General features: G+C 38.8%; 1 protein-coding gene across 2 annotated transcripts in view; it reads right to left on the bottom strand.

The window, feature by feature from the left end:
* Window positions 1–24518, bottom strand: part of CACNA2D3 (calcium voltage-gated channel auxiliary subunit alpha2delta 3) — a 1005807-nt gene that overhangs the window by 60071 nt on the left and 921218 nt on the right. For both annotated transcript variants that reach the window (XM_051978988.1, XM_051978997.1), the window contains 2 exons: window positions 13815–13877; window positions 10174–10244 (listed from right to left, as the gene is read on the bottom strand). In XM_051978988.1, the coding sequence (XP_051834948.1) occupies window positions 10174–10244; window positions 13815–13877 (134 nt within the window). The remainder of the gene's footprint in view (window positions 1–10173; window positions 10245–13814; window positions 13878–24518) is intronic.

Raw genomic sequence — 24518 nt, 5'->3', positions numbered from 1 at the left:
GCTTTCCTATACCAAGGAAACATTACCTTGGGTGCTTATATGCCTTTAGAAAACACTTTCATTTACATCTAGGTAGATCTTCAAAATAGGAAGATTCTTCCAGAGTTAACTGTTGGTGTAGACATACTAAGCCAGACTTTTCTTTCTTTTTTGGGGTGGGGTCACTCCTTAATTGGATCACTTCCATATAGCCAGAGTTGGAGCCACAAGCCATATACTTGTGAATAAAATGCATACCTATACTCTACATGTAAGAGAAATTGCTAGGTTATTTTATTTTATTTTATTTTAATACGAAAAGCTTTAGTAAATTTGGATTGGTCATCTGCTTTACTTAAGGAGAGGTCCACCTGCAACTTGTAAACCCCTTCCTACCAGAGGACCTGGCCTAGGGAAAACACTTGTCCAAATCAATCTGCCTTCTCATTCCCCTCAGCGTTACTCTTCAACAATGCGGATTTCTAGGGAAATTATCAGGCCAATAGGAAGCCAAGAAGGCCATTACAATCAGTAAATGAGTGGTGGAGTATTAAAAATTGGTGGAAAGTTCAGCATTAAAGGAAAGAAGCTGTCCAAACAAAACAGACTTTTCCGTTAACACCCTCTCGACACTGTTTCCAGAGCATTTCTCTAAAATAATATGTAATTGCTAGAGACTTGAAATGCAAGTCTACTGACATAAAAGCAGGCGTGTTTGTTTCCTCTGGGGGAGACCAAGGAAAGATAATAGGGGGAGGGAGGTCCTGATCCTTAATTGCATTTAGACTTCATATTTTCAAAAACGTTCTGTCCGAAAGTGACAACTTTTAGAAACCTGACAAGATTCAGATGGAAAAGGTGGGGGGGAAGGGAGAAAAGGGGGAATTCCACCAAGACAAACCAACTCAATCAGTGAATGCCAAAGCAGATTGCTCAGGTCTGTGGGCACTTGGAGGAGGAGAATAGGCTTGGCTACCTGAAAGCCCCACCTGATGATGTTTAGAAACTGGGTGACCGTTCGTGAATCACTTGCGAATCATTTTCATACTGCGTCAAAAATTCGATGAGTTTTCGTGGGGTCACCTCCTGATAGGACCAATCCCACATAAACAGCGGCCCCTTGCCTCACTCTCCAGCCCCCAGTGGTGGTCATCTGAAAAGGGACCAGTTCGAGCTATTTGATCCCACAATGAGAAACAGAAATGCAGACAAGCCAAGGGAGGGAAGGTAATTCAAAACCAATTCAAATCAGGGGTGAGGCAGCCAGCTTCTCAGCAAGCTAGAGCCCAGGTTTCCATAGCATGAAGTATTTGACCCTAAAGTGTAATTAGATACACAAATGAATGAGTGAATGAATAAATTAAAAAATGAATGAAAAAGTGCTGTCTAAGTGACAACTACAATTAAAATAATCATAATCATAAAAATGGCACCGCCATCAATAGCAGTCATCTACCATCAGATGATGATTTAGGTTTAAAAAAAAAACACTTTCCTCCCAGAAATTTTGGGAGGTGATATATTCTACTGTTAGTATCCTTATTTAACAGATGAAGAAAGCTGATTCAGGGAGCAAGCTTCCTGCTAACAGGCTCTGCCTCTTTTTTAGAAGGGATCCATAAGCTCATCTAGATGAGGATTTTCTCCTTTGGATGGATCCCAACCCACCCACATCCTTCTCACTTTGCATACTTGTTGTCAGTGTCCTGCCAATCACTCACAATTTTAGAATTGACCAAAGACAAATGAAGTTGTCTTCCTCTTAAAGTCAAAATTTCTTCATAGTGTGTGTGTGTGTGTGTGTGTGTGTGTGTGTGTGTGTGACTTGTTGAACTGTCTCATCTTCTGAACATACATTTCCCAACACAATAAGATGAAGAGTTGAGATTTCTGGGGGCAGAGAATGTTCTGATTTTGTCTCTGTAGCCTCATTGTCTGCCATGGTACCTGACTTATAGCAAAAGATTAATGAATATTTTTAATTAAATTGGATGGTTTCGGTTTCTGATACAATTTGCAAAAAATTAGACATGTAAGCATGTGCAATTGCTTCTTCTTACAAAGCACTGCTTCCTCCCCCACTTTGGGCCATCTAGAATTTGGATCCTTTGAAGATTATGACATTCCAAGATTTTCCACTGTAGATTATCAGAGGAAGAATACTGGTACAAAAATGTTCTGTCTCTCTGTATCTCTTCTTCCTTCTCTCACTTCTTCTTTGTGTCCCTCTGTCTCTGTCTGGAAGTGAGAGGTAGTGGATCTAACAGAGAACTGGCTTTGGAGTCAGGATCAACTAGATTCTTGGTTGGCTGCAGTGACCTCGACAACTATCTGTGCTTATTAATTGCAGAAGTCTTGAAGAGCTCTAATGGAAAGGGAGTTTTCTCACAGGGAATTCCCTACATTGATGGACATATACAGACCAAAACAAACTCTCAGACAATGTTAAAGAGGCCTGTGGGATTGTTGATATCCCTGGGTAATTTTCCGTATGAAATTCATCCTGTTATTCTCTTCCATTCTGAGCCCAGTTCCTTATCTACAGTGGCCCATCTTATATAGATAAGCCAGGGGAATAATTCTATGGAATATGAATCCAACAATACAATAGCCTATGTCATTTACATCTAGGTAGATCTTCAAAATAGGAAGATTCTTCCAGAGTTAACTGTTGGTGTAGACATACTAAGCCAGACTTTTCTTTCTTTTTTGGGGTGGGGTCACTCCTTAATTGGATCACTTCCATATAGCCAGAGTTGGGGCACTGGCCATTAAGTAAGACTATACTTGGGAATAAAATGCATACCTATACTCTACATGTAAGAGAAATTGCTAGGTTATTTTATTTTATTTTATTTTAATATGAAAAGCTTTAGAAATTTGGATTGGTCATCTGCTTTACTTAAGGAGAGGTCCACCTGCAACTTGTAAACCCCTTCCTACCAGAGGACCTGGCCTAGGGAAAACACTTGTCCAAATCAATCTGCCTTCTCATTCCCCTCAGCGTTACTCTTCAACAATGCGGATTTCTAGGGAAATTATCAGGCCAATAGGAAGCCAAGAAGGCCATTACAATCAGTAAATGAGTGGTGGAGTATTAAAAATTGGTGGAAAGTTCAGCATTAAAGGAAAGAAGCTGTCCAAACAAAACAGACTTTTCCGTTAACACCCTCTCGACACTGTTTCCAGAGCATTTCTCTAAAATAATATGTAATTGCTAGAGACTTGAAATGCAAGTCTACTGACATAAAAGCAGGCGTGTTTGTTTCCTCTGGGGGAGACCAAGGAAAGATAATAGGGGGAGGGAGGTCCTGATCCTTAATTGCATTTAGACTTCATATTTTCAAAAACGTTCTGTCCGAAAGTGACAACTTTTAGAAACCTGACAAGATTCAGATGGAAAAGGTGGGGGGGAAGGGAGAAAAGGGGGAATTCCACCAAGACAAACCAACTCAATCAGTGAATGCCAAAGCAGATTGCTCAGGTCTGTGGGCACTTGGAGGAGGAGAATAGGCTTGGCTACCTGAAAGCCCCACCTGATGATGCTTAGAAACTGGGTGACCGTTCGTGAATCACTTGCGAATCATTTTCATACTGCGTCAAAAATTCGATGAGTTTTCGTGGGGTCACCTCCTGATAGGACCAATCCCACATAAACAGCGGCCCCTTGCCTCACTCTCCAGCCCCCAGTGGTGGTCATCTGAAAAGGGACCAGTTCGAGCTATTTGATCCCACAATGAGAAACAGAAATGCAGACAAGCCAAGGGAGGGAAGGTAATTCAAAACCAATTCAAATCAGGGGTGAGGCAGCCAGCTTCTCAGCAAGCTAGAGCCCAGGTTTCCATAGCATGAAGTATTTGACCCTAAAGTGTAATTAGATACACAAATGAATGAGTGAATGAATAAATTAAAAAATGAATGAAAAAGTGCTGTCTAAGTGACAACTACAATTAAAATAATCATAATCATAAAAATGGCACCGCCATCAATAGCAGTCATCTACCATCAGATGATGATTTAGGTTTAAAAAAAAAACACTTTCCTCCCAGAAATTTTGGGAGGTGATATATTCTACTGTTAGTATCCTTATTTAACAGATGAAGAAAGCTGACTCAGGGAGCAAGCTTCCTGCTAACAGGCTCTGCCTCTTTTTTAGAAGGGATCCATAAGCTCATCTAGATGAGGATTTTCTCCTTTGGATGGGTCCCAACCCACCCACATCCTTCTCACTTTGCATACTTGTTGTCAGTGTCCTGCCAATCACCCACAATTTTAGAACTGACCAAGCACAAATGAAATTGTCTTCCTCTTAAGTCAAAATTTCTTCATATTGTATGTGTCTGTGTGTGACTGTTGAACTGTCTCGTCTTCTAAACATACATTTCCCAACACAATAAGATAAAAAGTCAAGATTTTGGGGGGCAGAGAATGTTCTGATTTTGTTTCTGTAGCCTCATTGTCTGCCATGGTACCTGACTTACAGCAAAAGATTAATGAATATTTTTAATTAAATTGGATGGTTTCGGTTTCTGATACAATGTGCAAAAAATTAGACATGTAAGCATGTGCAATTGCTTCTGCTTACAAAGCACTGCTTCCTCCCCCACTTTGGGCCACCTAGAATTTGGATCCTTTGAAGATTAGGACATTCCAAGATTTTCCACTGTAGATTATCAGAGGAAGAATACTGGTACAAAAATGTTCTGTCTCTCTGTATCTCTTCTTCCTTCTCTCCCTTCTTCTTTGTGTCCCTCTGTCTCTGTCTGGAAGTGAGAGGTAGTGGATCTAACAGAGAACTGGCTTTGGAGTCAGGATCAACTAGATTCTTGGTTGGCTGCAGTGACCTCGACAACTATCTGTGCTTATTAATTGCAGAAGTCTTGAAGAGCTCTAATGGAAAGGGAGTTTTCTCACAGGGAATTCCCTACATTGATGGACATATACAGACCAAAACAAACTCTCAGACAATGTTAAAGAGGCCTGTGGGATTGTTGATATCCCTGGGTAATTTTCCGTATGAAATTCATCCTGTTATTCTCTTCCATTCTGAGCCCAGTTCCTTATCTACAGTGGCCCATCTTATATAGATAAGCCAGGGGAATAATTCTAGGGAATATGAATCCAACAATACAATAGCCTATGTGATTTATATCCTCCCATTTTAAAAATTGTGTGGTTCATCAAGGCTATACCTTTGGAGTGTTCAAGGATATCATCAAGGAGCTTTTCAAGTTGTAGTGTTTGAAGCCTTAAGTACAACCTCATCCATAATCAAGTTTCTGAAGCATTATGGGGGGATATCACTTTCATTTCTAGAGTAGTTTTTAGGTTAAACTCCATTAGAGTGGGCAATACATTCTTGGCAGTGTCTTGACATCTATAATCAGAAGATCATAGGTCAATCTCACAGCTATCAAGGACTTTTATAAGATATAATCCTATTAATAGAGTTGAATCTGAGTGAGAGGAGATCTGACAAACTTCTGCTCCTTATCAGAGTTGGAGGCTCACGTATAGAGAAACAGAAAAGAAAGCAAGATCTTGTATTTTCAACATATCTCAGCCAGCTGGGCGACCATTGTCAAAATTTCCTTATGGAAGCCTTTCTTCTCCACGCAGGGAACTTTTCATTAATAATTCCTTTCTGATATCTATTCATGTTTTGGTTCTGTGTTCTTTTAAGGATTTAACATATCACTTAACATTTCAAATAGTAATTTATATTTTATATATCAAAAATACATTTCATTTATCAAATATGCATTTTCCCCTAGGTATATCCTCTCTTCACCTTCTTCATATTCATTTTTGTCAATATCATATTCTTCTCCATCTTTTTCTTCTTTTCTTTTTCTCCTTTTTCTTCTGTTTAACTTTTTATCCTTATATTCTGAAACTCAGTCTTTCCCACAGTGGTAATTAAGCAAAACTGACCAAATCCTCATGGACGTACAATAATCAAGTCTATTTGAGGTGAACTCTATATGAATTATGTGGTCATTTTGACCACATATGCTTCACTTTAAGGCCTCACAAGAACACCAGGAAGTTGAGAAATAATAGACATTGATGCTTATTCACAAGAGAGGCAAAGCAGCCTTGGGGACACCTAGTGACTCTAATCAAATATCATATCTTCTATTTGGCTTCCAACCCCTTTATTTCCAGGCTTCTTAGACTTCTGCCCTACTATTTACTCTTTGTCCAATGCCTCCTTGCCATTCGTTGTTCTTGACATTGCAACTCTCACCTTTTTAAGACATTATTTTCTGGCTTTTTTCTTGGTATGGAATGATCTCCCAGCTCATCTTTGCCTCCTGACTTTCCTGGACCCACTTAATGCTAACGCCTTCCCTCTGAGTATGTGTCCAATTTATTCTATATATGATATGCTTGTACATAGTTGTTTGTAGATTGTCATCCACATTAGGATGTGAACTTCCTTGGATCCCAGATTGTTTTTGTATTTGGTTTAATTTTCAATGATTGGCAAATAGTAAGTCCTTTAAGAAAGGCTTGTTGACTTTACTAAACATGAATGTGAAAATGTGTGTTCAAATCTACAAAAATTGTGAGTGATTTGATCGGATTTTTTCATTTTTCCCTTGAACAACTTAGCATGAGGATGTTACTATGCTATCATCATCAGTAGTTGACTAATGTAGGATTATTATCTAGTTTCGATGATCTCAAATGCAAATGTAATTAATAATTAATAAATTTGTGTTATATTAGATGCAGTTGCAGGAAGCCTTTCCCTTTGCTAACCTATTTCTGAAAGCATGGATGGGTAGGGGAAACATAGATATTTTTTGGGGGGGATGAATGAATGAATGTTTACAGAAACAGTTCCCACCATCCAGTTCCCCAGGTGATCAGGAAAGACAAAAAAAGAAGGAAAATGCCCAGGGATAGTGATTTGGGATGGCAGGCTTCTTTTTGAATTCTGTTCTAATACAATCTATTCTTTCAGGCTAACTATAGTTAGACTCACAAAATCTACACAGTGCTTTTTCCTTGGTTCAGATTTTCCATCACTAAGAATTGTAGGATGGATTTAACAACATGGATAAAGGCAGTTTGGCTTCGGGAATACACTGTACTTAGAAAAAAGATTTTATTCAAATTACACTTCAGACATTTCCTAGTTTTGCTGCTCTGGGTCTTAACCTTCCTGGTCCCCAGTTTCCTCATTTGTAAAATAGATATCATTATAGCAAAAGTCCCATCTATCCAGTTTTATGTGACGATCTAGGAAAAGTGCTTTGATATCTTTAGAGTACCACATAAGTATCAAGTTTTATATTTATTTATTTTTATTATTATTATTATTACTGTGGTACAATGGAGAAACAACTTGGCCTAGGAGCCTGAAAGACATGAGTTGAAGACCCTATTCAGGCAATTCATTGAACCTCTCCATACTCCAGACAACTCTTTCATACTATGACTTGCAACGAGACTCTTGATCTCCTCTGAGAGGGAAAAAAAATGCTCACCAGAGAGATTTCACCAATAAAATCTGAGATCCCAATTATATCTATGCATTCTTTCAGCACTTCAGAAATGGGAGTGGCCTGAATAAAATAATTATCCCTCTCAATCTCTGAGTAGAGAGTAGGATTTTTGACAAGCAAATGGATGATAGTTTATTGTGCTGTAAAAGCTATCTGAGGAGTCTCTTATGTCCTCAGCTTGAAGATGTCGTCCTAAATGGTAAGAGTCAAACATTTAGAAATGAACTTTAGGGAGATGCTGTGAGATCATTATTAATATTAATTAATATTAAATGTCTTCCCTACAGATACACAGGTAGAAAGTATCAGAGGCAGAATTTGAATCTAGATCTCCTAACTCCAAAGTCCAAACTCTATCTCCCTCTAGGATGCTACCTATGAATTTCAAGGTAGACTAAAATTATCCGTGCCCTGAGAAGTAATTATAAATTCATTCAGATCTCTGGACTACCTTCCAATGTGGAGACAATCTGACGTCAAGAAGACAAAATCTCAAAGTGTGAAAGTTGAAAGGGGACTTAGAAGTCATCATCTATTTTGACCTATCCACACTCAGATGATTACTAGCTCTGTAACTCTAGATGACTCCCTTTACTGTTTGCTTTAGCTTTCTCATCTGTTCAATGAAATGATAATAGTATTTATTTCCCAGAGCTGTTGTGAGGATCAAAGGAGATCATATTTGTAAATCACAGTACATGGCACATAGTAAGCACTATGTGCCTCATCTTAGTTATCATGATTATCATCATCCTCATCTTCCTTCCACCTTAGAACATCTCTAATTGTTAAGAAGCTCTTCTAGATATTTATCTGAAGTAAACCTTTTTGCAACTTTCTCTCATTACTCCTGCTCTTGCCCTCTGGTACCAAAGAGAACAAATTTAAGCTCAGTGGTTCAAGCCAGTTTTGTCGTTGGCTTCCATGTTTTAAGCTGGCAAGGAGCTCACTGCTTTGTTCTCTAAGGCGGGTTTCGGTCTCCTCTGCTTCTGCATTTTTGTTATTAATCAACTTTGGTTAAAATTCCTTAGGAAATACTTATAGAATGTGTGGATGTCTGTTCTTTTATCCTCTTCCATTTATTGATAGAATTATAGAATTTCAGTTAGGAGGAGCTTCAAAGTCATGTAGACAAATCCATACCAAAGTAGAATCTCCACAGTATGGCACACTGGTGAGTAGTTTAGTTAGAATTTAAAATCAAACAAACAATCCAAATACTGATAACTTATAGTAATCCATTTTTAATTTAACCACTTTTCTGTTCATTTAACACAGAGAATTGGGACTGAAAGGGACTTAAATTCCATTTTTTAAAGTATTGAGTGGTTTGGAAACTCCAGATTCTTATATCATAAAGTCATAGATTTAGAACCAAAATGGATCTTAGAGATCATCCCCCACCTTTTATAGATGAAAACAAACAAACAAACAAACAAACAGAGATGGGAACTCTCAAGAGTTGGGAGTTATCTGCTAAAAGATCCAAACAGAAAGTAGTTGATAAATCAGTTCTCCAGCCAGATTTCAAGGCCAAATCCCGTAACTGAACATCTAGTCTGCTCTCCATGGCCTTCTAATTATTATTATTTTTTAAATTGAATCGTCATATTTAAATTTTGATGCTTTGTGCATAGCTCAGCTGATCTTGATGATTGGCTTCAGGTTCCATGGCATTAGGAAGAATTAATTGCACTAGCTGTCTTTAATGACACTGCTTGACTGCAGGGTAGTAATAAGATGGAGAACCACTGCTTGTTGGCAACCAGCAGGCTTCAGCTCTCCCATTTGAGCTTGAGGTCTATCATTATATTTCCTCCTATTATGTATTTAACTACATCAGTTATTCCTATTAAAACACCATTTCAAAGGTTGCCATTCTTCTTGGGAGGTAGAATGAAAGGAGGTGGAAGAGAAGGAAGTGAGATGTTACAAAGGAATGGATTATTTGGATGTTCCGTTTTCCCATGACCTTTGGAGCTAATAGGAGCTCGGTCTAGTTGCTGGATGGATAGAGAAGTGACACTGGGGGAGAGGAGAGGGCAATGTGTAATTAACTAACGACCAAAGCCAGCAGTCATTTCATTTGTGTGGTACCTTAGACATAATTAGACATCACTTTGTTGTGTCTGTGGAAACGCATTTGTGGGAACGATTTGCTGAATTCCAAAAAGAGGGTCAATTGATTTATAGAAAAACAAACAAACAAACAAAAAAAAACCTATTATTTAGAAAAAAAAATATTATTCCCTCCATTTTTTTTCCTTTGAGTTTGGTCATTTGGACCCTTGCCTTTTTTTTTTTTTTTTTTTTTTCTTAATGTCATCATGGGGGGAAAAATCTTTTTCTTTCTTCCAGTGAAACTGTTTCCTGGTTCTCTCCAGTGACTTGCTTCAAATTGATGTAATGGGCATCACCTTGCAGACCCCGACTTCAATATCAGCCCCCAATAAACTGCTCGCCTAACAGGAAGCTCATTGTGGACTGAGGTTCCAAGACTCCCGGCACTCAGGCGAGAGGCATCGAGTTACATCGAGGCCCTCTGGATGGAAGACGCACACCAGGCGAAGCCAGCCAAAGGGGTCAGACCTGGGCTTGTTTTATGTGACCTCAGTTGGTTTTACTTTATTTAGGCAAACTTTTTTTTCGGGGGGCACAGGGCCCGTAAAACCCTTACCTCTTAAAGGAGCCCATTGTTAGCAATTTGTTCATCACAGCTCCCTCGACCTCACCAAAAAAGTTTCCAGTCTGCAAGAAAGAAGACATGAGGAAAAGCACAGATCACTACTCTACCAACAGCACCGAGAAACAAACACAGCCAACATCAGGGGCTGAGGAACTGGTGAGCGGAGTTCTGGCCACAAAACAGATAGAGTTTCAGGGCTACCGTAACATTACAAAATACAAAAACTCCTTACTGATCCTAAGTTATGAGAGTAAAAAGTGAGTCTATAAGTCAGCGTCAAAGTTTGCACAATACACAGGGAAGGGCTGAGCCAGGCAGGACCGATGTTGGAGCTGTAACAATGGCGGCCTCTACCTTGCAGAGGAGACCCATATTAAGGAAGGTATTCTCCCTTGTGAATAACATAGCACTCCATAAAGGTAAAAATACATTATGGAAAGGGCTTCCTCTACACAATAAAATGAATTGTTTATAATTCCTGGATGACCTGTAATCATCTGTATCATCAGCTCTGTGAATTTCCTCACTTTAGAACATGTTCTTTCTCACAGCCACTTTCTGGTGAATACCCTACTCCGTATTTCTGGCTTAAGATGTAAATAAAGGACAGACCTTTCAAGGAGACAATACTTGTCTATGACAATCATCCAACCTGACCTGCTGCTACCGAACGCTCCCTACGAATGCAAGGCTCAGTGTTTACCGCCTACCATGGAGACAATATGTTTGTAGGTCTGCATTTCAGCCCAGGTGGGGATTTGGCAAATTCAGGAACACGTGCATTTTTTTTTTTAAACTGGGCTCTCCAATAAAAATTTAAAACTGTAATTCAGAACTCTTTCCACTGGGGAGGGGTGGTGAAAATTTTACTAATATCCAGGTAGAAAGCATGAAAGAAGCTTCCTGCCCTCTGCAAGATTTGGCCTTCCTGCCACCTTATTATAGAGATAGGGTCTGGGAAAGACAAAAAAAAAAAAAAAAGATGAAGAGAAATAAAAATTCTTAAGATTTATGGGGGCAAAATGCATTATATTCCTAAATTACATAAATTCCATGGGTTTTGTATTAACTAAACCCCAATTCCATTACAAGTAACTGAGTTGACCTCAACTATGCACCTGGGAGTTTTCAGGCAGAAATGCTTACAGACCTCGCCAGAAAACTCAAAAAAAAAAAAAAGCATTCCTCTGTCTGAATAGTGAGTATTGCCTTTTTCACTTGAGGGAAACTTGGGAGCTTTTCCAAAATATGTGGGTGTGTGTAGCCCGCGAGAAGCCAGGAGGACATTGGTATTTCATGTGCATAAGTACACCAATTTCAATGGAACTAGTTGTTAAATGAAGAAGAATTATCCTAATTGGGGCACAGGAAGTCAGACAGCCTCAAACAAGTCCAGGCTCAAAAGACAGGCAGAGGTATCACGTCCTGTTTCAGCCCTATTCAAGGAGATCAAGCAAGTGAATTGAGCACTGAAGCCTTGGGTGAATATGGAGTGTATGTGTGCCTTGGGGCACCGAGGGTTGGGGGGGTATTTATACACAGCTTTTACAGCTTGGTAATTGTTGATATTAGCACCAGTCATTTGGTTATTTCCTTGGTATAGTTTCATAATTCATAATGACAAAAAATGTACTCTAGTCTCTTCTAGCCTTGTTCAAGGCAGTTGGTTAGTTGATATGGACTGATATTCAAAAGCAATTTCTATATAAATTCTAGATCTTCTGAGGTCTTAATAGATTGTTAGATTCCGCCCCTCCCCATTGTGGTCAAAGATAATCACCTAGATCACCTCACTTCCTAAAAAAGCCTGAAAAAGAGATGGAGACCTAAGTCTCCTTTGGACTCCACATATTCTGGAAAACTCAGATTGTTGTGTGTATTATGTGCTGGAGCCAAGGTAGACAGTGCCCATCAAAAAGAAGCACAATATTAGATTGTGTTAGTGGGGACATTTTATTACCCCCCAATTATTTATTTAATTGGTTTCTTTGGGGTTTTTAACAAATAAAAAAAAAGGCACCAAAAAAAAGGAATATGGTGGTTTTAGGGGCAATATGAATAAATGGCATCCCAACCCAATAGCAGAAATGATTCTGGTAGGGGGACAGGACTTAATGAGAACAGCAGCCAGCAGGAAAATAAAAGTATTCAACAAAGGAAAAACATCAAGATCATTGCAACTTCTTCACTGTTCACAGACACTGGTGGTCTAAATATGAATGGAGAAAAAGAATAAGTGAAATAATTTCTCTGTATTCTAATGTCTTTCACTCCAAGTAGTCACTTGTCTTAGGATAACAAAATTAAAGGATGGAATTACAGAATAATAGAATTTATTAGAACTAAGTTCAAATCACTCTTATGATACTTTCATAAGACTTGGACAATTTATTTCATTTCTCTAAACTTCATTTTTCTCATTTGTAAAATTATATATATATGTGTATATATATATATATATAATATCCTCATAATGTAAAGCAGTATAGAATGCATCAAATCTACTATATCATATTGTTTTCAGGCTCCAATGACATGCTAAGCACTTTGATAGCCTCAACGGTACAATAGAAACATTTGTTTTGACTATTATGATTATGGTTATCAATCTTGTCGACATCATCGTCATCTGATCAACTAATATCTATGTTGAGTTTTAATATGATGTCATTTAGTACTATGTCACAATAATCTTCTGAGAGAAATGTTATTGTTATCCCTATTTTACAGATGGAAAAAGTGAGGTCCACATAAGGATAATGATTTCACTAAAGTCACGCAGCCAGTCAGTCATCAGGCCCAGATTAGAATGCATCTTCGATCTTTCAGACTGGTTCTACCCATCACATCGAGAGTCCTTCACCCTTCTTTTCTTTTGTCACTTTTGACACACTGATTTAACCTTCCGTCCGAATGTAAGAAGAGTCTGACATACCAAAATGTCCACTTTGGCTTCTGTCTCTTTATCGTTGACAACTCTTCCGATTACAACTGTCATTTTAAGTTTAAAAAAAAAAATACACCCAAGATATTGGTGCTCATCTCCTTCTGTCTACAGCTGTTCCAGCCCCTTGTCCCTCTTTTCCCTACCTGGCACCAGTAGCCCAATCAGTCTCAGAGCCTTTCTTATCTCTCTAGGGACCCGTGTCCCTGAATGCTGAGTGCTGGAGTTAATCCTGGGACTTGGTTATCAGGTTAAAAAAACAGAAAAAGCAGAGTCAAGTATTGTGGAGAGCTTCGGGTCATTCCCACCCCCCTCTTCCCCGAGGAGATAACATGTCATAAGGACATTTTCCTTCAAAGTGGCCCAAATGCTTTTAGGAACATCCATCCTGAGTTAAATAGCCTTTTCCGTATTAGAGACAACCCTGTGGCAAAGAGTCCTTTCTATAAATTGAACTTTTAATGGGATTAAGAGCAGACTCTCCTTACTCTGAGGTAAAAAATCCTTTGGGGCCCTGTGAAAAGTCAGTTCCGCTCTTGGGGGGATGGGAACAGGCTTTATAACCTGGTATTTACCTCTTAAACACAAATGATTATCTGGAAGAATTGATATTGCTACTAGCTTTTCTCTATTCAGACTCCTTCTGAATTTGTAGGTTGGGGCTAATAGAGAGAAGTTTCTCACTCACCTGTGTGTAGTCTTCAGACACCAGAATGAAGCCATTATTATCTATGAGGTAACAATTAATGGTCTAGGGAAAGAAAAAAAAAAAAACAGTTCAATTTGTGTATTTTCAGATGGGTTGGATATGAAAGGAAGTCTTTCAATCAATCAAGGAGGACTTTTTAGTTTTAGGTCAGTGGGAAGGTGGGCTGGCTCAAAGAGAAGTGGGACAACACTTATTTTCTAAAAGTAAGCAACAAACAAACAGCAAAAGGCTTCTAAACACTCTAGCTATAGATAGGGAATATAAACAGCCAAGACGTAGGAGTCAGAGTATCTTCATAGCTTTCCAGTTTCCCCTAAAACAATGGGAAAGTCCAAGCCTGTGGACCTCCTGTTTTTGTCCCAGCCTGGTGTTTGGAGTCCAGCCCCAGCACAATGTCATTACTCTAATGATGTATTAATGAAAACACAGTGTCAGCTTGGAGGAGCAACAGGGGACCAGGTAATATTTTTTAATTTGTTCATAGATTGAGGCAGGGGGGAAGGGGAGAGGCTTCTGTAAAAGGGGCCCCTCAGGTCTCCTAAAGCTTTTTCAAACTGTGTTTTTAATTGGGAGCTGGATTCAGGGGCAGGGCTGTTAGCTTTGGGTAACTCAGACGTATAAATTGGAGCAAGCAAGGTGAGCCCCATTCTGGGCTTCCCCCACACTACTTTAATCTCCAGTGAATGATTTGCTACGGGCTAAGTTTTAATTACAGCTGCCGAGTTGAAACTGAAGGTTTAATTCAATCCTTGATGTAACTCCGTTTCTATTTATTGCAGCTTTACATACCGCCTGCAACATTTAATTTGTAACATATCTTTACCCGGAGCTGAATTCCACCCAGCACTAGGCCACCGCAGGGCTGGTGTGTGCTGGGACATTTCCTGACCCACAGGGCTGGCTTTAAACAGGCGGAGAGGGCCAAGGATCTGGCTGCCTTTGAAACACACACACACACACAAACACACACACACACACACACACACACACACACACACACACACACACACACACACACTCCAGCCTACGGACACACGCTTGAACACATCCACGCTCACACACACACATACACTCCCAAAAGGAAGCATTCTCCACATCATTCGTGATGAAAAGCATCACTCCGGAGACCCAGCCTCTGCCTGTCCTGAGATATTTCAGAGGAACAGAGGAGAAGAAAAAGCATTTTGCATTTTTAACAGTAACTAGGTCAGAGAGAACGGGGTTTAGCCCCAGAGCCCTGAAATCCAGAAGACGAGAACATTTCTCGTGTGTTGTTTTTTAATTGTATAATCTGAATTTTGTTATTTTGTATCTTGATAGTGAATTCATTCCTTCGGCAGCAGAGAAACTAGCTCGCAAAAGTAATTCATCAAACCAGGAAGACACCTGGCATGTTTTCTCCATTTCAGTGGCCCCGTGACAGATGGTTTCCTCCCTGACCTAATTCCACTCCCATCTTCTGTGGGTAGTATCCTAGCTTTGGGGTGTCCCCAGTACAGGGCCATTTTTCCCACAGATGAGTTGGGCCCAGTTAGTTTTGCTTGTCAAAACTCAAGAGTTTTAGCATTGGTACGGAGACATTACAACAGACGGTTGTGCCCTACAGAATAAGGTTTTATCTTGTACCGCTTGATATTTGTGTGAATATAGAGAGAGGAACTGCACATGTGTGACATATATTGGATCACTTGCCAACTGCAAGTGGGGGAGGAAAAAAATTAGAGCATAGGATTTTGTAGGGGTGAATGTGAAAAATCATCCATATATAAATACACACACACACAATATATATATTGAAAATAAAAATAAAAAGAATAAAAAAATTAACAAAGCTTTACCCAACGTGACTTTGCAATTGTACCTTTGAGGTAGTATAATTAGACTAAACTAGTCTATACCAACTTCCTCAGGTCTGATGGAATTTGGGACCAATCACAGAGACCATGACAACCCAACAGTGATGCACCATTTTCTACTAAGTCTTAATTTCTCTAGTCCTTCTTTCTTAGCCCTTCTCTGCTAAGGTCCTCACAAGATCAACTCCATACGCATCCAGATCTACCCTCTCCTCTTCTGTTCTACAAAGAGTACTAAGTTCTCAGGCAAACACCGACTCCTGATGTCAAACTTTGGTGAAACCCCCAAATGGTGCAAGTCGGCTCATTAACTGTATAAGGCTCATTTCGGTACAATAGAAATGCTTATTTTGGTCTTACTGAACACGGTGCACTATGCCAGGTTCAGGGATAGAGACAAGGCTCAGCTGCCAGAAAGTTACATCCAGTGGTCCTACTTTTTTCCACACAGTAAAACTGTCCATCTTGTCTGACATGAAACAACCACAATTCTTCACCATGACTCCTCCTATCTAGGGGTGAAAGTGCCCCTGATTGGGATCAGCAACTTTATAAAGCCACAACCTCAGCGCAGAAAACAGTGATAGAAAGCTATGAAAGTATATTGTTAAAACTCTGTATTTTTGGTCCAGGAGAAAGATAAGAAACTGGATTGTTTTCAAAAATCAATGATGACAACAACAAGGAGATCTCTTCCCTTCAGCTATGACTTATTCCATACTCAACTCAAGGTAAAGGTTTTATAATGTCAGGAGAATATTATTATTAATGAATGTATTAATAATAGCTTTCATTATTATTGTTAGTAATAATAGTGATAATAAAAATAATCACAACAGACATTTATAAGTCCTTTATAGGTTTACAAAAATCTTTATATGGATTCTCTCATTAGATCTCATTATAAGCCTGAGAGATAAATAGTTTGGATAGCCTTAGATCCATTTCACAGATGAGAAAAGTGAGCCTTACAACTTGCATGATCTTGGGTAACTGATTAAATGTCTTAAGGTCTCAGTTTGCTTACTATAAGATGAGATAGCTCAGTACATTGACTAAGATCCCTTCCAGCTCTAAAGAAAATTTTATGATCTATCTAGACTCATAAGATGTCTGAGGCAAACAGTGATCTTACAAAATAAAGAACATATGATGCATTTCAGCCCTTTTGCCATACTGGTAGCACAGGTATTCAAACGATCTATGGAATAATTGCTTCATTTTGCCAATGAAGTGTGTGTGTTTGGGGGGGGGGGGAGTGGTCTGATTGGTCCCTTTGGGAATAGGATGTAGAGAAAGCTCCATTGATTTACTTTGACACAAATTTCAGATATTCCTCAACATGAGAGTCCATAGGACCATCTCTTGGAACAAAAGCCATAGCCTGATAGAGACAGTATTTTATTTGGGGATCTTTTATGGAAGAAAAGACATGTGGTACCCATAAATACTAGACCAGTCTTCCTTGGCCCATTCATTTTGGTCAGATGAATGCTGCTACATCCTTAAAGACGGTCCATAGATATAATAATCCCAGGGAGAGAGAATAAACAGTGATGTCTGTGGGAATGGGATCTCCTTCTTTACAAGATAGAAATTGCTTAGCAACGCCACAACAACAGGATCTATCTTGTTTCCAGTATCTGTCTTTTATTTGCTGAAATGTTCAGTAAAAGTTAATTTGTTTTCGAGTGATAATGGCTTGGAATTAATTAATTATTTTTTTTCTTTAAAATGAATTTCATTACAGGTGGAGATCCATGGTCACATTTATTGCGTGTCATCTATCCTTTTAAAGTTCTACCATAACATCTTCTCTTACTGTAGTGAAACTTCATTTGGAATTGGAAAGACCTAGATTCAAATCTTGCTTCTGATAGTTTTTTAGTTTTGTCATGGAATGAGTCATTTTATGTCTCTGAAACAGTTTCCTTATTTTTAAAATAGGTATCATGATATTCACTGAAGTAAACAAAGGATCCTTTCAAAGCTCAAAAGAGATAAAAATGTAAATTTTCTGCATATGAAAATACATATTGTCACTGTCAAATTAAATCTAGAATCCTCAAGGCACTGCCACTTTAAAAAGTCATTGATAATCTAGAGTGTCTGGAGGAGGATCAGGATTATAAATAGCTTGCAATCGAGAGTTTATGAAAGTCAGTTGAAGGAACTAGGCTTGTTTGATTGAAGAAGAGAAGACCTAGGGAAGACATTTTAACTGGGATCAATTATTTTCATGAGGCAGATGGATTCGATTTGCTCTCCTTGGAGCCAGGGAACAAAGCCAAGAAGAAGAGGGTGGACATAACAAAGCAGCAAATTTAGAAATGTCAGGAGTAAAAGCAAAAGAAAAACAAACAGAACAAACAAACAACAAACAAAACCCTTCCTAACAAGAACGGTTCTGTGGGATGAAATGGACTGCTTGCAGATTTCCTAGTTGTGTGTGTTCCTCGTAATTGAGAGGACCATCCCATCAAGGAGGTGAGACTATGACATGCAAGTGAATGAGACTGAAGTGAGGGAGGGCTGGGCAAGGTCACTGGCCTCATTTTCTCCTCCAGAACCGTATAGGTCCAGTGGCAAAAGATATAAATCAGGACGACTGGAGATGACCTCACAAGCAGTGGGAGACCTTGACCTTTTAAAGTTAGGTCTTTCAGTTCTGAGTTTGACTGAGGCAATGCCCATTCATTGATTAAAGCAAGGGAAGAAATAAGGCAAGAAATGGCCTTTTTTACTACTACTATTATTATCACTACTACTATTACTAGTACCACTACTATGACCACCACTATCACCACCACCACTACTACTACTACTACTACTTACTACTACTACCACTATTAACACTGCTACTATTACTACTGCTACTACTACTATGTGATAATAGTAATAATGAAAATAATAACCTGAGAGGGGAAAACCCTCAGGGTTTCTGGCCAAAACAGAAACAATTGCTATTTATACCCAAGTCTTTAGAGCTTGGAACTGACCAAATTAAGCCTTGGGTTAGGACCTATTGTTGGCCAATCAATTACACCCAGTTTAAGTTGATCCCTGCCTCTAAACCCCAAGGGCAAGGTGTCAGCTCTTTCTGACAGAAACTCTGCTAGAGGAGGCTGAGTGATGAGTTATCAGGGCTGCTACAGGAAAGATTTCTGCTCTGATACAGGTTGGAGAAGACGGTCTATAAAGTTTCTTCCAATTCTTAAAATCGGTGATGCTCTGGTAATGGCTATGTTGCCCATTCTTTTATTGGTTTATTGATTCATCGATCAGATTCAATAGTTGTTGAATGAAAAAGTGAGTGAATCTAGAATCTAGAATCAAAACAAGTCCATTTGCAAGGTTCTAGATTTCTATTGAGCAGCAAGGTGGTGCAGTGGATAGACTACCGGGTCTAGAGTCAGGAGGACCTGAGTTCAAATATTTGCTCAGACATTTGCTGTGTGGCCTGACCAAGTCATTTAATATTATTTTCCTCAGTTACCTCATCTGTTAAATGAGCTGGAGAAGGAAATGGCAAACCCTTACTTTTGCCAAATGGGGTCATAAAGACTCAGACAGGATTGAAACAAATGAACCAATACAATGATGATGATGGTCAACCACCAGGGAAAACTCATTTGGATTTGTGTGCTGGGAACAGGACAATAAGAGCTTTCTCTACTACAACTTCCCTCCAAAATCAAACAAACAAATAAACAAAAAACACCTGACAAACAGCAGATCATAGAAGGGATCAACTTAAACTCAAATTATTCTGGCTCTCGTTGATTGGCCAACAATAGGTCCCAATCAAAGACTTAATTTGGTCAGTTCTGAGCCCTAAAGACTCAGGATGGGTATAAATAGTACTCTTATAGATCTGGGATTTCCTCAGTCACTTAAATGGTTAGCTCCAGACAAGAGTTATGTCAAAGAATAAACTTCAGAATGAGGTGCCCTTACCTGGTGGAATCAAGCCTATGATGCTGAAATTCAGCTTTCCCCAGTGAAGCCGTCTGGCCCCTCGAAAGTAGGAGCACTTTTTGGGGGGGAAGGAGAAGGGGGAGGGAATGTATTCAATGGGTTCTGGATGGCATCCAAAATAAAGCTTGTCTGTGAAGTCCGTGGGAGGCTGCCACACCAGCCACTGCCCTGGACCAAGGCTGGGAAACAGGCAAACTTAATGGGCCCACAGAGCTCTTATTAATAGGGGCCTGATCACTTGAGGGCAGTTAGGGTTGGGAGGTCTCACAGCCCTAATTAAAATAGGTGAAATGGGAATGACAACATTGAAACAGAGCCAGCTTAGAGGGGATGCAGAGAGCAGGCTGGGTGTGAAGGAGGGGCTGCCTTTACTTTGTACTCACTTTAATGGGTTGTTGAAAGTGAAGGTTTAAAAACAAAAAGGAAACATGTTTCAAAGGGAAAGTGAATCATGAGAGCTTTCTCTCTCTCTCTTCCTCTCTTTCTCTGCCTCTGTGTTTCTGTGTGTCTGTGTCTAGTCTCTTTCTTTGTCTCTTCCTATGTGTTTGTTTTTCTTTCTGTCTCTGTGTGTCTGTCTTTGTCTCTGTTTCTCTCTTTCACTTCTTTCCTCCCTCTCTTCCCGACCCTCTCTCCCTCTCTCCTTCCTTCCCTCTCTTACTCTCTTCCCTCTTCTCTCTCCCTCCCTCCCTCTTTCTCTCCTTCCCCCCACTCCCTGCACCTTGTATATTGTTATTCATTCAGAGCTAAAAGAGACCTGAAAGCTTATTTAACTTCCTCATTTCCCAGAAGACAAAATTGAGCTCAGAGAAGTTCTGAACTTGCTAAAGCCCACATGGACATTCTCTTTCTGATTCAGAAATAAAAGCTATAGACAGAAACTCGAACTATTTATCATCTTTATGAATCTGAGCAAAAATCAAGTTTATTATCAAGATGTGGAAACTTTGATTTCACTGGTGAATGATGGACTTGATCGGGAAAACTGCTGGTGGAGTGAGCAGTGATGATGGAAGGACCTCTTCTGAGATGCCCATGGCCACTTTCAATAAATATCTTAAGATCTCAGAGTTAGAGCCGGAAGGGACTTCAGGGTCCATCTCTTAGAATCCCCTCATTTTTACAACTGACAACAATAAAGCCAGGGGAGATGGAAAGAATAAATGGAGGTCACATAAGCAGAAAAGCACAGAGTAAAGATTTGAATTCAGATCCTCTCACTGAAATTCATCACATTTATGAACTAATTACCTTCTATGAATACTATAATGATTCACTAAAGAAACAAACATCCAGCCTGCACTCCTTCCTTTTCTTTGCCTCTTAAAATCACATTTTTTTTTAGGATGGGTTTCAAACACCATCTCCTACAGGAAGCTTTTTCCTGATTCCCCAGAATGCTCCTGCCCTCCTTTCCAAAGTACACTGAATGTATACATATATGTTTATACATATGTGTAGTGCTTCACTTTAAATTTATATTGTTTCTATTCATACATTCATTGCTATCTCTTCCATTAGATTATAAATTCACTGCAAGAAGGGGTTGTTGTATTTTTTTCCATTTAAATTCATAGCACTAATCATAGTCCTTAGAAGGAAACTATACTTTGTAATCAATCATTTTCCAGGAGATGGTTCTTTGAGCTAGAAAAATGGAAGATATTGACCTAGATTGGGAAGACAAATTGAAAATAGTCATCTCCATGTCATTGTTGAAGTGAGCCCTTTCCACTTCAATACAGTTCAATGAATGTTTATTAGAAGAAAAATGCCTTATCCATTTAGGGATAATTGTCAGCATGCCCCATGACTTATAATAAAAGTCTGCCACTTTTCCACTCTTACCTTTTGTTTCGCAAAACAAAGAAACAAAGAGGCTGAGCTTGATGCTTCCGACACAGGACAACCGTTCAAATAATTGAATAGAACCAATATGTTCCCTTGAGTTTTCTCCTTTACGGAAGAAACACCCATAGTTCCTTCAAAAGGCTTTCTGATAAAATGGCTCAAAGTCTGTTCCTCATCCTGGTTGACACTGTTCATTTTAATGCCTTCCTTAAATGTCTTCTATTAATGCCTTCCTTCAAATACCCAGAACTGAATATAATATTTCAATCACGATTGGACTAGGGCAGAAGAGGGGAGGGAATGATCACTAATAGTGTTGGAAGCTCTGCTTTTCTCAAGGCAGCCAAAATAAAACCCAGATACTTCTGAGGCAAATCCTTGTCGAATGATATCCCTTTCACTGCACCCTTACAAAGTCATTTTTGAATCCTAAAGACTTTTTTTTTTCTCTTTTTGAACTTTAGGGAGACATAGCCGGCAGAAGGTTGACTTGGGGATGAGGAAGAACTGAGTTCATGTGGAATTGCAGATTTAGAGCAGGACATGACCCAAGAGACCATTGAAACCTTCTCGCTGGGTTTATAGATGGAAAACACAGAAACTGAAGATGGTTGAATGATACCCAAGATCATGCAGTAGCAATTTTCAGAGAATTGACATTAATGGTATGACATTTTAAATGTTTCCAGTGACATATAAATATATCTCTATATATAAACATATATGTATATAAACATACATGTGTATATGTACAATATATGTATAGAAATATGTGTATATAAATAAATATGTATATTAATCCTGTCCAACAGGACAGAAATACACATATTTCTATGCATATGTATATTTATTCATTTACATAGGTTTCTATGCATGTATATATACATATACACATATAAATATATGGTATATATTCTATACATACATATATATACATACATGTGTATTGTGTATTATATACATATGAATATAGATATGTTTCTGTCTGTGTATTGTTTCCCCATTCAGAAGGTCTATTCCTACTGGGCAGCTACTGTTTTTATCTTCTTCTATCCCCAGGCTTAGCATAGCATTTAGCACATATTAAGCACTTAATAAACACTTTTTGATTGATTTCTATTTAACCTCTTCGTGCAAGCTCTGATTATTAGAAGTCTGACTCTATAGAGGTGGCTAAGCTATAGTGGTGGGAAGAATTTTTGCAGTTAGCCAATAACATTACATTTAGAAGTTCCCTGTCACAAGTCTATATACCAATTACTTCCCCCTCCCCACAAAGGAAAAAAATCATTCGATTAGATTCAGTCTATTGAGTGGAAAAACACAGCTTGTACAGTGTACAGAGTGCCGGGCTTGGGTCAGAAAGACTAATCTTCCTCAGTTAAATCCAGCCTCAGACACTTACTAGTGGTATGAACTTGGGCAAGCTGCTTAGTTCCTGTTTGTCTCAGTTTCCTCATCTGTAAAATGGGAATAATAATAGAATCGACCTTTCTGGGTTGTGAGGATTAAATGAAGAAATTTGCATAATGTACTTTTCAAAATTTAAAGTATTATAACAATCTCAGCTCTCTGATAGACACTTTGATATGTCTGTGTGGTCCACATTTGATGGCTCACTAAGATGATCAGCCATTGTTTCTCTTACTGTCCTTGTATCCCCCTTGCTGAGCTATATCCAGCCCATAGTTATTGCTGAAATAAATGACTGTTAATTAGATCTTTGATTCCTGTACTCAGGTCTGGGGAAACCACAGCTTTATTGTTAAATAAATTAATATTTATTTATTTTTATTTGTTATTTATTATTATTATTTTTTTTTTCTGAGGCAATTGGGATTAAGTGACCTGCTTAGGGTCACATAGCTAGGAAGTGTTAAGTGTCTGAAATCAAATCTGAATTCAGGTCCTCCTGACTTCAGGGCTGGTGCTCTATCTACTGCACCACCTAGCTGCCTCCCTCCCCTTTTTTGAGACTTTTTTTTTTATTGAGACTTGGCCACCATCTCATAGGACAGATATTGAGAAGCTGTAGAATTTCTAGACTTTGGGATGACTAAGATAATGAGGAGATCTAAAACATGACCTTCGCCCTAAGAGTTGGAGGAGTAATGGGTAATTGTAATTGGCTATCAGCTAAAACTTCCCAACACTCAAAGTGCTCATAAGTAGACCAGGCTGTCTGAAAAGATACCGAGCTCCCCATCTTTGTCATCTAGAGGCATGATCACTTGTTGTGTCCCTTAGAGTAGAAATTTCTTTCATTTTTTGGTTGGACTTGGGTCCTCTCAACTCTCTAATTCTATGGTTCCGTGAACTTAAGTCAGCAGAGAAGACTTTGGGGGACATCCATGACCATTACCTTCCAGTATTTGTCAAGTGATATGTTCTGGGTGATTCAAGGAACAAAATGCAATTTCATAGAAATAGGGCTCACTACTGGGAAAGATTTCCTCTGGATCATGGAAAATTACTGCAGGGATTATGGGATGGGGTAAGCACTGGTCATGATAATGGTGCAATCCCTCAATCAATCCACAAACATTTATTACTGTATATTATTACCAAGTGCTATGAACTGTGTAGACAGACATTCATGCTGTGGGGAGGGACCTGCCTAAATAATGCTGACAGTACAACTCCCTGTTACAATTCTCTGATTCTTTTCCCATCACAACATACAAGTTCCTGAATCGGGGCGGTTTTCTGCCACTGCTCTTCCCTTTCTCTAAATCCTCTTACCTTTTGAAGATTTTATTTCTATCACACAATTTTTTTTTAAGTTTTCACTATCTTTTCAATGAATAAGCATTTGTTTTCTGTCCTTTTCTTCTTTCCCCTCCAATGAGAAAAAATATACATATATATGTATATATATAATTTGAGGAATATATATTTGAGCATTGATTACCTCAATAATTGTTTTCTGAATGGATTACTGAAGGAGGTACCATTGAATTGTAAGCCTTTTGAAGCTAGGACTTTGTACTCTATTTTTTAA

Source organism: Antechinus flavipes, chromosome 1, assembly GCF_016432865.1.
Source record: "Antechinus flavipes isolate AdamAnt ecotype Samford, QLD, Australia chromosome 1, AdamAnt_v2, whole genome shotgun sequence".
In the NCBI taxonomy this organism is placed as follows: domain Eukaryota; kingdom Metazoa; phylum Chordata; class Mammalia; order Dasyuromorphia; family Dasyuridae; genus Antechinus; species Antechinus flavipes.
Note: the sequence above shows the minus strand (reverse complement) of the source record. Positions and strands in the feature narration are given on the sequence as shown.